Here is a 15,318-nt window from a genome sequence, read left to right as displayed (position 1 = left end):
TCGGAGCTACTGCCGCAGCCTCCTTGCACGTACATACATACATATGGAAGTGTGGAACTTCGCCTCACTGTGGTCCGCAGTAAATGCAAATGAGCTGGCGAACATGGCAGGAAGACAGTGTATGCGAGTAAATACAAAGAGTACGAGAAATTTTAAATAAAACAAAAGACATGCCAACGGCAAGACTTAATAAACTTTTTTTGCGAAACTTTTGTCGCTCCAATTCCTTATTGTTCGTAGCGTTATTGAACTAACGGCGCAGATAACAGGTAGCGGTGGAACTAAAGTACAGTAAATGTTGGTTTGTATGTAAGGCACTTATATATATGCAGGTCGATCGATATACAGAGGACTTATAAAAAGGCAATAAAGTGAAAATAATAATAAACATTGCAATAGGTTTATAAAGAAAACCCGAAAAATAATTTTAATCAATGTTGTAATTAGTTTTCAAAACAGAAACTGAAGTTTTATTTGTCAATATCAATAGTTCCTACAGAGAATGTGGTCAGCTTCAACTTCCGCTTCAAACTATAAAAAGGTCGTAAGTGCAACTCTCGCTATGTCTTCGTTTCTATAATTTATAAAATGCTAGATCTGTTTTTAAAATTTATCAAAAAAATATTTTATTTCATAAAACACTGAAAGAGTTGTTTTTGGAGATATATTTACCAATAAACGAAATAAACTCGCTTGAAGAAATACACCAAAGATCAAAGATCAGATATGTGATGATGTTGTACACAAAATTGGCATAGCGAATGTAACTAATTTGACGAATTCTTTTATTAAGAAAACTAATAATAAATTATTAAATAAAAATAAATTATTAGACAACATAAATTTATAAGAAATCGTTTTTCGTCACATATACTTGTAAATAAAATTAAATTTTTTTTTTTTTTTTTGTTTTATGAAGTTTCTAAACTGTTTCTTATTAATTTGACGTGGACTGACAACAAAAAACCCAAAGTTTCTCATTTTTTAATACAAATCGTCATTATCGCCTTCATAATAGGCTTCAGAGCCAACAAAAGCATTGTTTCTTATGATTTGACTTAAATGATCCAAATAGTTTTGTGCTGTTTGTGGTGACTACATGGTATATTTAGAGCATGCCGTTTAAATGAGTCTGATTCTATAAAAAAGGCCTATTTGGACTACTTTGGGAAGCCATTACATGGCTGATATGCGTCGATCTTAAAATGGTAAGTTTTCTTTTGGATCAACAGGAGGATGTACCAAATACCCCTGTTTTATGTGCTTATGGCATAACCGAGCCAATACAGAATACTGGACTAAAAAATTTTGGCCTTTGAGGTAGTATGAATCTGATGAATGCCCTCTAGTAGCCAGAGTTCGCATTATTTTACCCCCTCTTCATATAAAGTTAGGTCTGATAAAACAGTTTGTAAAAGCTCTAAACAAGGATGGGGAATGTTAAAAATATATTAGTAATATAATTACGAAATTGAGCACAGAAAAAATGAAATATTTTTGACAGTCCTCAGGGAACTAATAAAGGACCAACATTTTACTGATTTTTTGCCAAAATTCAAAAATTCATATCTTTGAAACGATGCAAAACATAGCCCTTTGAAAATTTCAGCATTTCTTTAGATATGTTAGGGGTACAATATAAAAAAATTTTGAGGCCAAAATTTTCCCGCGATGGTTACTTGTTACGATTTTAAAAAATTCAAAATTTCATTTTCAAAATTTTGTTTCAAAACAATTTTTTTCCCACACCTTAAAGTGTCCTCTAAAAACTCACCGGCCTTCTTTGGTTAATATATTAAATAAATAAACTCATAAAATCGGGAAAACAGTGAAATTTTCAATTTGGCATAGCTCGTAAGAATTTTTTTTCAAAATTTTTCCTTTGGCAGAACTTCCTTTTCTGATACGACAAAACATTCCACCAAAATTCTTTCGAATCGGTGGGGGTCGCGTCCAACTATTTGTCAATTTGACATGAAATGACCCACTTAGACGTGGGTTTTTGAGGAATTCTTCACAACAAAATTGTTGCAAGACTGTGTGATGGATTCCGGTATAACAGAGACTAGACGCAAGCTTATGTTAATTTTAAAAAGTCAAATTTTGAAAGGCCATAAGTAAATAGAGTAAAAGACGTACAAATTAATAGAACTTTTTACTTAATTTATAATTTTGGAACTTCATAATTCAAACATAGAAAGGGAAGATAAAAATGATAAGATTTGAAAAAATAATGAAATTATTGTAGTAAAACTAAAAAACTTTCCAAATGATTACCTTTGATTGTTTTCGTATCTATGATTTCATATGTTCCATTGATATTGTATTTTTGGCACAGCATTCCATTTTAGATATTGCATAGTTATCTTTGAAAAACAGTATATGTCGATTAATGAAGACTTTACAAACAAAACGTAATAGAAACTATTATAACGGCGCCGTGGCTTAGTTGGTTAAAGCGCCTGTCTAGTAAACAGGAGATCGTGAGTTCGAATCTCGCCGGGGCCTAAAGTGTAACTGGAAACTTGCACTTGTAATATTTTAAAAATTTGTAAGCTTACTCGAGATAAATATATGAAGCAAAATTTTCAAGTTCATTAAAAATTATCATTTATGGGAAAAAAATTGACTTCTGCAATTGTCATTTATAAAATCTCAATAGAATGAACTATGTAACTGCTTAATATACTAATGTATTGTATATAGAAACCACACAATTAATAGTTGAACATATTATATGTACTAGACATCGTTGTGAATTAAAATTTCGTAAAATAAAATAACTGCAATAAAATCATATTAAAATATATGACCGAAAATTTTGGAGAAATGAAGTCTTAACATAGTTCGATAATATTTATATTCTTACAACATGTTGCTATAGAGTATAATTGTTTTGTTCAGCTAACGGTTGTTTGTTTGCAAGAGGTCGTATTGATCAGGGGCAGCTGTGGTTTGAAAATTTGTAAAAAGTGGGTGTGGCCCCGCCCTCTAATAGGTTTCATGTATATATCTCCCAAACCATTCAAACTATATCCGTATCCGTAGTATGTACCCATAAACCTAATGGAAATATTTTCGAACTTCCGGCTACTTTATTTATACATATATCTCATTTGAAGGTGTTTTTAATATAATTTTAGCTGACGCGAACTAAAATGTAGCAATAAAATTAAGTCTAAATCAATGACTTTCAATATAAGTCAAGAAGATGCCAAATTTGATTTAAATTTTTTTACGATTTTTTCAAGTAATGCAAACCTAATTCTTTCGCAACATTTTTCAATATAAAGTTTTGCCAGCACCTGAAGGAATTTCTCGGGCTTTGATTCTTGCAAGTTGCAAGAGTATAAAATGAGACTCCTTCATGGTTAGATTCGCGGCAAGCCTCGATTGGTGCCAAAATCGCTAAAAATACGCCATGTCATATGTCAGCATTGCTTCTTCACGTCTTTTATACCAAACACTCGACTCATATCGTTTCGCAACCACTTTGCCTGATTTGGCTCCTTATGACTTCCAGCTATTTAGCTAACTTAAAAGACCAAAGAGTGAGTAGATAAAAAACGACTAAAAGAAGGTATTGAAGGCTGTATCAGACAAAGACTATTCAGACTGTTTCGAGGACTGAAAAAAGTGTGGTAAAGAGTGCGTTATATCGGACGGGGATTACTTTGAAAGGGGATAAAATTTATTTAAAAGAATAAATAAACAATTTGCATTTTATAAACAAATTCACCTTATTTTTAATCACAGTAGTACTTTCTAATAGACGCGGATACCGAATTTTAACATCGTTTAATTTCAAATTAATTTTAATTTTCGTTTATTTTAAGGAAAAATTCAATTAACAACAGATTATTGATCTTATATATTTGTACATATATAACAAATTTAGCCAATACCCATGGAAACTCTGATATACTATTATTTTCATAAATTAAGAAATTTTATTTTTAATCTGCTCTAACGCTGACACTAGAGCTGGTGTAATATTTAAACAGTTTCGTGAAAAATACAAGCAACTCTCAGTACATACTATTTCAAGTGAAATTATCATTATGAAAATATATGTTTACTTACGTATATATGTGTGCATGTACATATGTGCATACACATATGTATATATCTGTAAATATCTCAAAAATAATTCCAAAAACTGCTGAAACAACTAACCTACAATTAATGGCAAACAAGTATGACAGCTGTGCAAATCGGCTTAATAATAATCAGCAAATTTTTATGAACAACTAACTGCAATCTCAGCCCAACAAATAAACAGCTAAAACAGTTAGCAACGGAAGTTAACAGCATATCCAATATAACCACTCATAAAAATAACAATGAAGTTGGTACTTGAATTTTAATCTCAGCCCAAAGCACTTCACACTGCCTGCACAAGAACAACAACAGCCGACAGTCTTCGCTACAGTCATAAAATAAACCACGCGACAGCATATAAGGCCGAACGACGCACTAAATGTGCTGCTAGCCGGTCCAACAACCAAAAAGAAGGAACATACACACATACACACATACATATGTACATACGCACATTCGGCTCACATTCTGAATGTTATCACATAGCCTCCCACCGGCGAACTGCCTCTTTGCTGTTGTTGGTATGTAGTTTTGTATTTATTTTTGTTGTTGTACATTTTTGCTGTTCTTAGTTCAGTTGTATTTGCATTTGTTTTTGTTGTTTTTTTATTTTTGATGTTTGCTGCGTTTATTTGAAACGTCAAACGACACTCGAAGCCAACTGACGCTTTCGCCACCAAAGCAGTGGTCGTGGCAACGGTACTTAACATGTTGCAATTGCCTCAATAATTGTTTCAATAATCGTAAAAATCACGAAAATGGCGGATACTCAACCGACTCAACGTACTCAACTCGAAGTGGGCTGGCTAAGCACAGATGTGTGGGGTTATTAACGGATGTTACGTATACGCAGCAACGCAGCGACTGGACGCCTTTAGGTTAGAATACATATGAATGGGTGGGTATGTCCATATGAACATATATATATATTTTTGTTTGCTTATCAAATCGTGTAGAATCAAATGATAGGGAGAAAACTATAATGTATATGATCGTTCAATTAATTATAAAACGTCCAAAAATTATATTCCAAAAAAATTTATTTTGTATAAAATATATAATATATTTTACAGATGCCAATTTACGTAATTTATATCCCGAAAAATGCCAAATTTATCACTAAAAGTATATTTGAAACACCATTTATTATATTTTATCTCCAGTCGCGACAGCAACGCTTATCTATAATTTATAATTATGCCTTAAATAAATTGCTAAAAGAACTTTCAATTGATATACATTCAAAATGCGTGGTATTGATTTATTTTTAGCTATTCCCCACTTGCTTACGCCTATTGACTTATTTGCGCAATGTTCTTCACATGGCGCCGTGGCTTAGTTGGTTAAAGCGCCTGTCTAGTAAACAGGAGATCGTGAGTTCGAATCTCGCCGGGGCCTACAGTGACAATTTTGAGAATCACTAAAAAAGGGTTTTTTAATAAGCGAGTTTTTGAAAAAAATTTTAAGCATTCAAATAAAAGTTGAATTTTAAATTGATTATTATTTCATAGAAAACAGAATATACAGAAAAATTATGGAAAAGTTGTATTACATTATTTGTGTAAATTACTGCATAATAGAGATACGTGTATTTACTAGTATATTTAATATAAATTATAATATAAAACAACGTAAAGTATTTAAAATTTAAAAGACATTTTTGCTATGTAAGTAATTTTCAGTGGCATTCATTATTATTTTATTTCAATTACTGGCACTTACCAAAATACAGGGTGGCGCACGAATCGTGCTACAAAACAAACCAAAATAATTTTTTTTATTCTAAAGAAATTTTTATTTTATTTAATATAATTAATTATTTTTACCTCCATGCTCAGCCACGCAAATGCGACACCTAATTAGATAATTATTCATTGCGGCCTGAAGGGTTGATGTCGGGATTGCCTTAATTATCGATTTAATGGACGACTTCAATTCAGTCAGCTTTCTGGGTTTTGGTTTGTACACCTCTTGCTTGACATAACCCCATAAAAAAAGTCTGATGCAGTCAGATCAAGTGACCTCATAGGCAAGCGGAAAGTGGAGTTTCTTGATATTAATTTATTTTCAAATTTACGTTGGAGCTCCGCAATAATCGGTGTGGCTATGAATGACGTTGCTCGATCTGCTGGAACCAACCGCTATTGAAAGCGATACGCCTTCGGCGCAGTTCTGTATAAAAAAAAGCTCACTCTACACCTTCAAATAACGGTGGCCATTGACAGTTACTCTTATACCGTTTTCTTCAAAAAAGTATGGCCCGACAATACACCTTGATAAAACTGCGCACCACACAGTGACTCGTTCGTGAATTATTTCTGGACTTGATTCACTCCATATACTGCAGTTTTGCTTGTTTACATTTCCGATCAAAATGTGCATCATCAGGCATAAACAGGCAATTTATCAAGTTATTCTCTTCTTCGGCCATTTCTATCATTTTTTGGTAAAATTCCTGTCGAATAGGCAAATCTAGAGGGTTTAACCGACTTGTTATTTGAACTTTGTACGGAAACAGGTTTAAGTCATTATGAATTATCCGTTGTATTGACCGTCTGCTAACCGATGTGCTGATCCAAGCCCAAGCCCGAGTCCTCTCGGTATCCCAAGCATTCATTTTTAAAAAACTTAAATAAGAACCTGCCAAATAAAAAAAATAGGTAAGTCGATTACTCACCAGAAAAACAGTTATTACGGTTCGTTTTTGTAGCACGATTCGTGCGCCACTCTGTATTTTACCTTTATAGACCAGGGTTGATAATATTTTAAAGCAAAAAAAAGTAAAAGCAATCCTTCGAAAATCAAGAATAAAATAACAAAAATTAAAGAAAAAGATATTATGGATAATAGGGAAGAGGAAAGGGAGGACGTGTTTTTAAGGGCCAAAAACGGTTTAAAAAAACGGTTACAGCACCGTGGCGTAGTTGGTTAAAGCGCCTGTCTAGTAAACAGGAGATCGTTAGTTCGAATCTCGCCGGGGCTTTTAATGGAATGTTAAAGTTAATTTTAAAAAAATTTTGATTAAAATAATTTTTAAAATAATAATTTCAATTGTACACAAATGGATAACGCTTTCCATTTAAGTTATTAAATTAATGTAAAGTTGATGGTTTCTAATTATAACCGAGCTTTTTGCTTGGCATTAACTTATTATATATTTATTTAGCTTTGCTTAACTGGTTCTAAACTATGCTAAACCGAATTGCCACAATACAAACAACAATAAAAGCGCTCACACTTCATACATATTCACTCATCAAACCACAAAACAAAAAGCTTTGTAAGACGTAAAAGCTTTATGGAACTCGCTTTGTTCAGTCCTTATACACCAAAAATAAAGTCACCACCATGTAGTAAGACGGCCGTTCATAAACAAGATTTGTAAAATTATCCATTTTCTCATCCAATAAATGCCGCATGCGGAAGCTGAGTCCTTGGTTTTGCTTTTCCACTATTGATAGCAAGCAAACGATGCGATGTCTGTGTGGGAGAAAAGAGGAAATTAGCAAATTAAATGCAAAAATATAAAATGATACACACATTTTTTTTATTTTTGTATACGGGGTACTATGATATAGAATGATTTGGCAACCATCCTCACTAACCCTTGCATAAAAATAAGGATGCCGAAATACCCTTTACTTTGATATAATCCGTCCAAATATGTAGAAAAATAAACCGCCCAAATCTCAAAACTTTTCTTTTCTCGCAATTTTATCTCCACTCACCTTTTGTGCTGCAAGCGCTTCACCCGATCTCGTATATCCGCGGCCAGTGTTTCAGCCATTTGTAGCGAACGCCAGGAATCATAAGAACGACCAAAGCGATCCCACGTTAAACGCTCCTCAATAGCCGACTCAATCAGCTTATAAACCGCTTCCATGCTGAAATTATTACAAAAGTATTCCCACTCGCGCTTTGGCTTCTCTACAGCATTCTCAACATCTTCGCCCTCACCGGCGGTGGAATGCAGCTTCTGTAAGGCGCGTTTCTTGCCCAACATCGATTCCATGAGCAGAGCATTCATGCGATTTGTGGTGCGCACGGAGGCGGTTATTCTACAACAACAAAAATTGAGACACAGTAGAAGAGTTTTAATGGTATATAAATTATTTTTTAGAAACTTAAATTATTTTTAAAAGCATGCGGGTGCAAATTTCCATATTACTGTTTTCGCACGCCATTCCAAGCGGACATTTTCGGCAATCAATCAATCTGAAAATCTATCAATCAATATGTTCACATATATATTTTTAATAATTCACTAAAATTTGTCGCTCGAAAATTATCAGTTATTCGGAAACACCGGAACTACCACTTGACAAGCCTTCAGAAATGCAACGCGCATGCAACTGAATCGCTTTTCTGGCGCCGCACTGCGACAAAGCCACAATAACGCGCCAACGCTTGCCGCCGACAATTGAGTTGTTCGCTGGCGACAGCCAACAAACACCCACATACAAATAGCTGTGATAGCAGCTAGCTTCAGATATTTAGCTTTCAATGCCAAGCTTCCACCACCGCCAGTCAATCTCCCTCCTCCCCGCTTTGGCTGCATACAACTTATGTTATTTCTGCGAGATTGTGACATTTGAGGTTTGCTACTTTTCGCTGCTATTGGCGTGTTGCAAGCCATAAATCATCACCATTAGCTGTGACTATGACGCCACCCACTCGCTGTCGTGCCGATGAGTCGCTGAGCTGCGAGCAAAGATCGGCTGTACGAATATGACAAGTAGGGGGTTGTTCCAAAAGACCTTCAGTCTAATGGTGTTGGCATATGTGCATTATGGCAACAATTTTTAAATATTGTTTTGAATATAGTATATATATGATGTGAAGAAGTTTTGAGTCTTCAAACATATGTAGAATCATTGGAGAAATAGTTATATTTTTATACCAACAACGGATATATTAAGTTTGTAACATCCAAAAAGAAATGTCGGAGACCCTATAAAGTATATATGGTTCATTCCATCCAAAATTTACATTCAAACATTTTTTTCGTGCAAAACTTTTCTTTTTGTGTTCTTTGAGACAAAATATAATATTCGGCACGTATTTTGTATTTCGTCTCAAGTTGAAAAATTTTGGAAAAATTTTCAAAATTTCAACGCTCGAAAAAAGTACCTTTAAATATTTGAGTATACAAGAAAAAATATTGCAATATAAAAATAACTTATCGGCCTAATGTTTACGATTAGTTTTAACTTTCCAATGAAATATATGTTGAATTTATTAGCCAATTATTTTTTATAAACAAAAACTACATTTTTATAAAAAATATTTTTTTTTCAATTGGAAACTATTGTATTTTTATTTCGTTTTTTTATTGACATTCAAAATTTTACACTTTTTTTCTCCTCAAGAAGCTGCTCATTTGTCGGAAGCGCCAATATCGGATCACTATATACATAGCTGATGTACAAACTTAACAATCAAACTCACGTTCTTGTAGGGAAAACTTTTTTTATTTGACAAGGTATTGTTCAGATTGGAACAATATAGCACATACCTGCCATGCAAACTGACTGATCATAATCAAGATAAAGATCTTGAGTATACTCTTTTATGCTTATGCTATAATGAAGAGTCCTTGTTTTAGCATTTAAACCTTCAATCGTTCAAAAAAAGGTTTACAGTTTTTTAGAAAACTACTACCTAATTACACAGCAATCGTAATCTTTAAATTTTGCATTATTACCATTACTTTAATAGTAATGATAAATTGTATCATTAAAAAATAATAAATGGAATAAAAATATGTTAGGAGTTATGATTACGATAATGATAAACATTGAACATTTAGTTGTGAAAATTTAAATTATAATTCTAACAATTAAATAAGTATCGCTGTTGAAATGGTAACTGTAATTTGTATAACTGTAATTATAATTTATAATTACTCTAATCGTAATCATAATGGAGTTAATGTTATATGTAAATATACTGTGAATATTTTATTAGTGGTGAAATTGTAACTGTAATTTGTATAACTGTAATTATAATTTATAATTACTCTAATCGTAATCATAATGGAGTTAATGTTATATGTAAATATACTGTGAATATTTTATTAGTGGTCGTAATAGTAAAACAATTACCTGAAATTATTAGAATTAATAATGATAATTGAAATTAGTAATAATGAAAGAATTACCTGATTGTATTGAAGTTAATTGAGATAGTTATAACATGAATTCATGTAATTGTAAATTAACAAAGAAATAATCGCAATCACAAGAATTACGGATACTGTTATGTTAGCCGTAATCATAAGTAATCAAAATGTAATCACACTTGCATATAATTAGATCTTCTATGTACATAATCTTTCTTTGATTGGCACAAACAAACAATTTACTTTAAGCAAATAATCTAACATAATAACATCATATAGATTAGAAATGTTACAGTTTGTTCCACTTGGTTCGTGCTAAAGTGTCAAGAAATTTTTGCCCGCGAGTTATCTATTGAGTTTGTTAATTAAATATAAGACCCTAAATATTCATTTTATGCTGACAATATGAATTAATTTAAGCAACAAGTTTCCGTTCAGATACATCCCCATAATTAACATAGATAAGTTGGCTGTATAGGTGAATTTAGGTTAGAAATCTGCTTTCATACAATTTTTAATATTTTTCTTCATATCAAAGCTATACCAAATACATATTTCCGAATCTTTCTTCTGAAAAAATTCAAATTTAATATTTTAAATTTTGTGGTAAAGTGTTAATAAATATTTCTATTAAAAAGCAAGAACATATCGTTCTTATACCAAAATTATTTACTTATATGTATATCGATCGAGTGGCTTGTCACAGCAGAATTTTTCACCTATAAGACAAGTATCTAACCTTTCCTAAAACCAATATTTTCTATTTTTTATATCATCTTCCTCATTTAATTTCCCGTTTTTGGTATACACTGATACTCGAAATTAGAAAATTTTTAAATAATACCGTTTCGAGTTCCGTTACATTATTAATTACCTGAAGGTACTGAAAATTTATATAAAATCATAGTATATAATAATAACTTTCGAACAAAGAGAGACCTTTTTTAGAAAACAATCATTCAAAATAAGTCAAGCGAATTATTTTTATAGTTTTCAAGTAAATAATTCTATTCCCATATGTAATATAAATTTTTTATATAATAATATTTAATAACAAAAGTATGAGCTACTAAATGAAAACTTCAAACTCTTAACTCTTACAAATCTAAAAAAAAAAATTCTACAAAAACAAAGACACCGTACATATTATACAGACACTGCAATTTTATTGCGCTATTAAAGTATACATTTACATCGCTGACATTGCTGTTTGAAATTTCTAAATTGTTATTGATTCACTGACGTGAGAGAAACAACCTTCAAACATACACACTCGTTTGTTTGCGCATACATATTTACTTTACAAATCAAAGTTGCTTTCAAAGCAGGTTATTGTTGGTGTAGCTGCATAAGAGTATGCCATAGCGTATGAGTAACCATGAGCCGATGAAACTCAATACAATTCAGATAGGCAATTTACTACGCTGTTTACATGCCAATTTTCAATAATACCACAACTTTTAATTTGCAATTAAAGTGTTGCGCGAACTTTCCGCAACCACACACACAATCCCTCTTTTTCAATAGCATTGCATGTGCGTGTTTAAATGTTTGTGCTAGCTACAGAAGTTCGGAACTTAGGTAAACACAGCAATAGCTTCAATTTTTTTTGAGTTTATCACAACTTTTCACACATTAACCGCAAAAGTTTCAAAAATCAACACACATACACACGCAAAGAGGGCGGCTCTGGGAGCAACACTAAACTTTTCGGCCAGGTAAAATGTCTGTAGCAACCTGGCAGTCGGAAGGTACATAACCACCCACAAGCAGAACACGGTAAAGGCATGTCTGCGGCGTAGCTAGCAATCTAAGACTTATTTGAATACTACCATCAACTATTTTGCAATATAATTCTTTGCAGTAATAACTTTTCCTCGTAGTTTCAATTTCTTATCTCTGCACCTAATATATCTCAAACACTTTCTTTTAACTCTTATTTTGTAGCTATTTTTCTTGAACTGCCTATTAATTTGTTATTGTTTCCTTTCAGTAAGTTTTTGCACAGCTCTCCCAGTACTCACGCCTTTACTCGATCCATTTGCCAACACCGCGCTTTATTTCTTACACCCACGTTCGTTGATCCCACCGTCGTAAATTGTACTGAATTGCCGCGCTGACGGAAAAGCGCATTTTGGCCACTTAGTTTTCGCCGTTATTGTTCTTCTTTATATCAGCTATCCACACTTACAAATAAAGCGCTTTGTTTATCCTTCTATTGAAATCTAATTCTATTGTAGGCGTGCTCGATTCTCAAATGTTTTCCATTAGCTATCCGCTTTTATCGCTTCTAATGTATTTTCCATCCGAAATTCCGAAAAAAAGCAGTTGCTTTCATTACTTTAGTGTGTGTGTAAATGTAGCTTAGTAATTTCGCCTATTTTAAGGTGCCAAAAGTTAAATTTTTATATTTATACATTGCATACGGAGTGCTTAATATATGTCTATTTGAAATTGTTATTTACATTAAATATGACGAAGCTTAAGAAAAAGCTGACGTCTGTATAGCAGGTGGTAAACGACGTGGAACTTTAAGGTAACACCTTAGTAATAATATATTGAGTCAGAATATCAAATATTAGACTAGTGCAGAAACCTTAAAAAACAAAAAATAAATAAATTCATAGTTGGTTGAAACCCATCGGAAACGAATGAGAAAATAACAAACAATAAAGCAAAAATAATTTACGAGCGATCTGAGGTCAGAAAAAGAGGGGATTGAAGGGGGTTGAATTTTTGTGGGGTAACAACGTTAATTTCGGTTGCAGCGAAGCAATAATACCCTTCACAAATACAAAGATTCCTTACAAAAGCTTGATTCCGATCGTTCAATGTGTACGTCGTCTATATGATATAGTTATCTGATCTGAACAATTTCTTCGGAGAATACATTGTTACCTTAAATAATGACTCGTGAATAATTTTGTGAAGATATCTCGTCAAATAAAAAAGTTTCCCATAATAAGCACTTTATTCCGTTTGTTCAGTTTGTATGGCAGCTATATGCTATAGTGGTCCAATAAGAGAATAGCTGATCCGACAAATGAGCAGCTTCTTATTGAGGAAAAGACAGATTTCAGATTTCAGATCGATAGCTCAGAGACTAGTTCGTATATATACAGACAGACAGACGGACAGATCAACTCAAAATTTATGTAAAAAATTCAAATAACCAAGTTGTGGGATTTTTTAATTTTATCTTGCACACATTTTTTTCTTAAAGATATTTGGTGTAGACTTATCTCCTTATGTCCAGACCTCAAATCGCGCGTACAATATTTTTCCTTCAATGTTAGTTATTTGATCTTTCGTTTCCAATGGGTTTTATCCTTCTATGTTTTTTATTGTTTTAAATAATTATCTACCCTGGTCTATATACTTGTAGCAAGACAACGTTAGAATTATCGTCAAGCTCTTTAATGATATTCCATGTTCTCAATGCAAATGTGCTGAGATAATTTTGATTCCGAATTTCCGATTAGTAAAACACTTTCTAACTGATGCCATGAAAAATTATAAAAACTGTTCTGCAGCATTTGATAAGGTCTAGCACCTTGGCATATACAAGTTGAAGAAAAAACTGACCACATCTTACTACCTGTAGTTAAAGTCATACTTGCATTGCGTTCTACGTCAGATGTCGTAATGCTGAGTCGAATTTGAGAACCATACGCACTGGTGTACCACCTCAGCGTTCTTAAAGACTCTGACTCCACAATTACAGCAACCTATGCGGATAAAACTGCACAGCTTGCGCCGTGTAGAAATTTGAATTGCCGCCTCCAGGAAACTGCAAATGCATTGGCCGCTCTAGAACCAAATGGAACCTTGATATTAACACTCAAAAGTCCATAGAAGTTGTGTATATCAGGAACGAAATATGTACATAAATAAGCTTGGTCAGTTGCTACCAACAAGCACAATCGCAAAATATCTAAATAAGGAATAATTTAATTGGCTAGTTGTTCCAATTAGACTAGAGCTCACCTCAATTCATTTAATTGATCAATTAATAACCTTATTTATGAATATAGAAATATTGATGTGTTCATATTTGTTTAATCGTTCCAAAGAATTATTTAGCTGATAAACTTAAATTTGGTGTTTAAGGGTGTAGTTTCTCTCGCGGTGGAATTTGGGGCTTATTTTTGACGATGGATTGCAAAAGAACTACGATAATTCTTAAAATTGGATACAGAAAAAATCAATTTTTTTGTTTTTCAAAACTCTGGCATTGACGCGACCTTGAATGTACCACCGCCGGTCCCGGCGTAGTCGATTTCTTGAAACCAAAAAAAACAACATTTTACTTAAAGTTAATGTTTATTACCTCAGTTATGTCTAGACACAAGCTTTTTTGAATATTTTAAAATCTGACAAAAAATTTTTTTTGTTAATATAACTTTATATATTAAAACTGCTTGTCCAAAGCCTAACAATAAGCAATAACATTCTTAAATCTAATTAAATACTAGACAAGCCCAAGTTTCTAATTAAGCCAGTTTGGTAAAAATACATGGCGGAAAATTAAATAAACACTCAGTACTGTTATCAAGCATCGGGACATAGTGATTAGGAATTCCAACACATGTTTATAAAACGTTATTTAGCTTTGGAATAAGCCAATGGGTTCGTCCTTATTATTTCTACCACCATGGTAGATATACTTACGTCTTCTGAAAAAAAATTTTTGCACTATTTTGCACTGTTAATAATTTAAGATTGGACTATTATATACATATTTTCACCACATATTGCTAAGTTAAATCGAAATCAAAATAAGCAATTATATTACAAGACTTTTTGACATGCATTTACAATTACTTGTAAAGAAAGTTTCCGCACGAACAAATTATCTGCTTTTCACACTAAACGACAGGAAAGAAAACATACATGTATGTAACCACATACACACATATAAATATCTAAGTACATCAAATCCAATGTATGACTCCAATACATATAACCAGCAGAGGAAGGCACTGATAATAAAATGCTTCAGCTTTATTGAGTTCCGAAAGTTGTCATGTTTTCATATCTAATCGTATCATTGTTATTATTTTCAGAACACATAAAAAACAGAAAAAAGCATTCAA

General features: G+C 32.6%; 1 protein-coding gene and 2 non-coding genes across 4 annotated transcripts; 2 read left to right on the top strand and 1 right to left on the bottom strand.

Moving 5' to 3' along the window:
- Positions 1 to 2,434: 2,434 nt before the first annotated feature.
- TRNAT-AGU (transfer RNA threonine (anticodon AGU)) lies at positions 2,435 to 2,508 on the top strand. Its single transcript has one exon. It is a non-coding gene; the product is annotated as a tRNA-Thr (tRNA).
- Positions 2,509 to 5,425: 2,917 nt separating this feature from the next.
- TRNAT-AGU (transfer RNA threonine (anticodon AGU)) lies at positions 5,426 to 5,499 on the top strand. The gene has a single exon. It is a non-coding gene; the product is annotated as a tRNA-Thr (tRNA).
- Positions 5,500 to 6,798: 1,299 nt separating this feature from the next.
- Positions 6,799 to 12,308, bottom strand: LOC106616443 (dynein light chain Tctex-type protein 2B). Of its 2 annotated transcripts, none has more exons than XM_036362887.2 (3): positions 12,247 to 12,308; positions 7,830 to 8,159; positions 6,799 to 7,581 (listed from the first exon to the last, which is right to left on the bottom strand). In XM_036362887.2, the coding sequence occupies exons 1-3, from the start codon at positions 12,261 to 12,263 to the stop codon at positions 7,416 to 7,418; spliced, it is 513 nt and encodes a 170-aa protein (XP_036218780.2). In that variant the 5' UTR covers positions 12,264 to 12,308; the 3' UTR covers positions 6,799 to 7,415. The 2 variants fall into 2 exon arrangements, with proteins under 2 accessions (XP_036218780.2, XP_014088570.2); XM_014233095.3 differs by lacking the exon at positions 12,247 to 12,308 and adding an exon at positions 8,270 to 8,462.
- Positions 12,309 to 15,318: the final 3,010 nt, after the last annotated feature.

This window comes from Bactrocera oleae, chromosome 4 (assembly GCF_042242935.1).
Source record: "Bactrocera oleae isolate idBacOlea1 chromosome 4, idBacOlea1, whole genome shotgun sequence".
NCBI classification, from domain to species: domain Eukaryota; kingdom Metazoa; phylum Arthropoda; class Insecta; order Diptera; family Tephritidae; genus Bactrocera; species Bactrocera oleae.
The sequence above is the reverse complement of the archived record's forward strand: the minus strand, read 5'-3'. Positions and strand labels throughout refer to the sequence as shown.

Bases quoted from the DNA above. Each gene is read 5' to 3' on its own strand.
- LOC106616443 (XM_014233095.3), bottom strand. From the start codon at position 8,298: ATGTCCGCTTGGAATGGCGTGCGAAAACA. The intron at 8,160-8,269 runs GTAATATGGAAA...TTGTTGTTGTAG, and splicing joins TGGAATGGCGTGCGAAAACA to AATAACCGCCTCCGTGCGCA. The intron at 7,582-7,829 runs GTGAGTGGAGAT...TCTCCCACACAG, and splicing joins AAGCGCTTGCAGCACAAAAG to ACATCGCATCGTTTGCTTGC.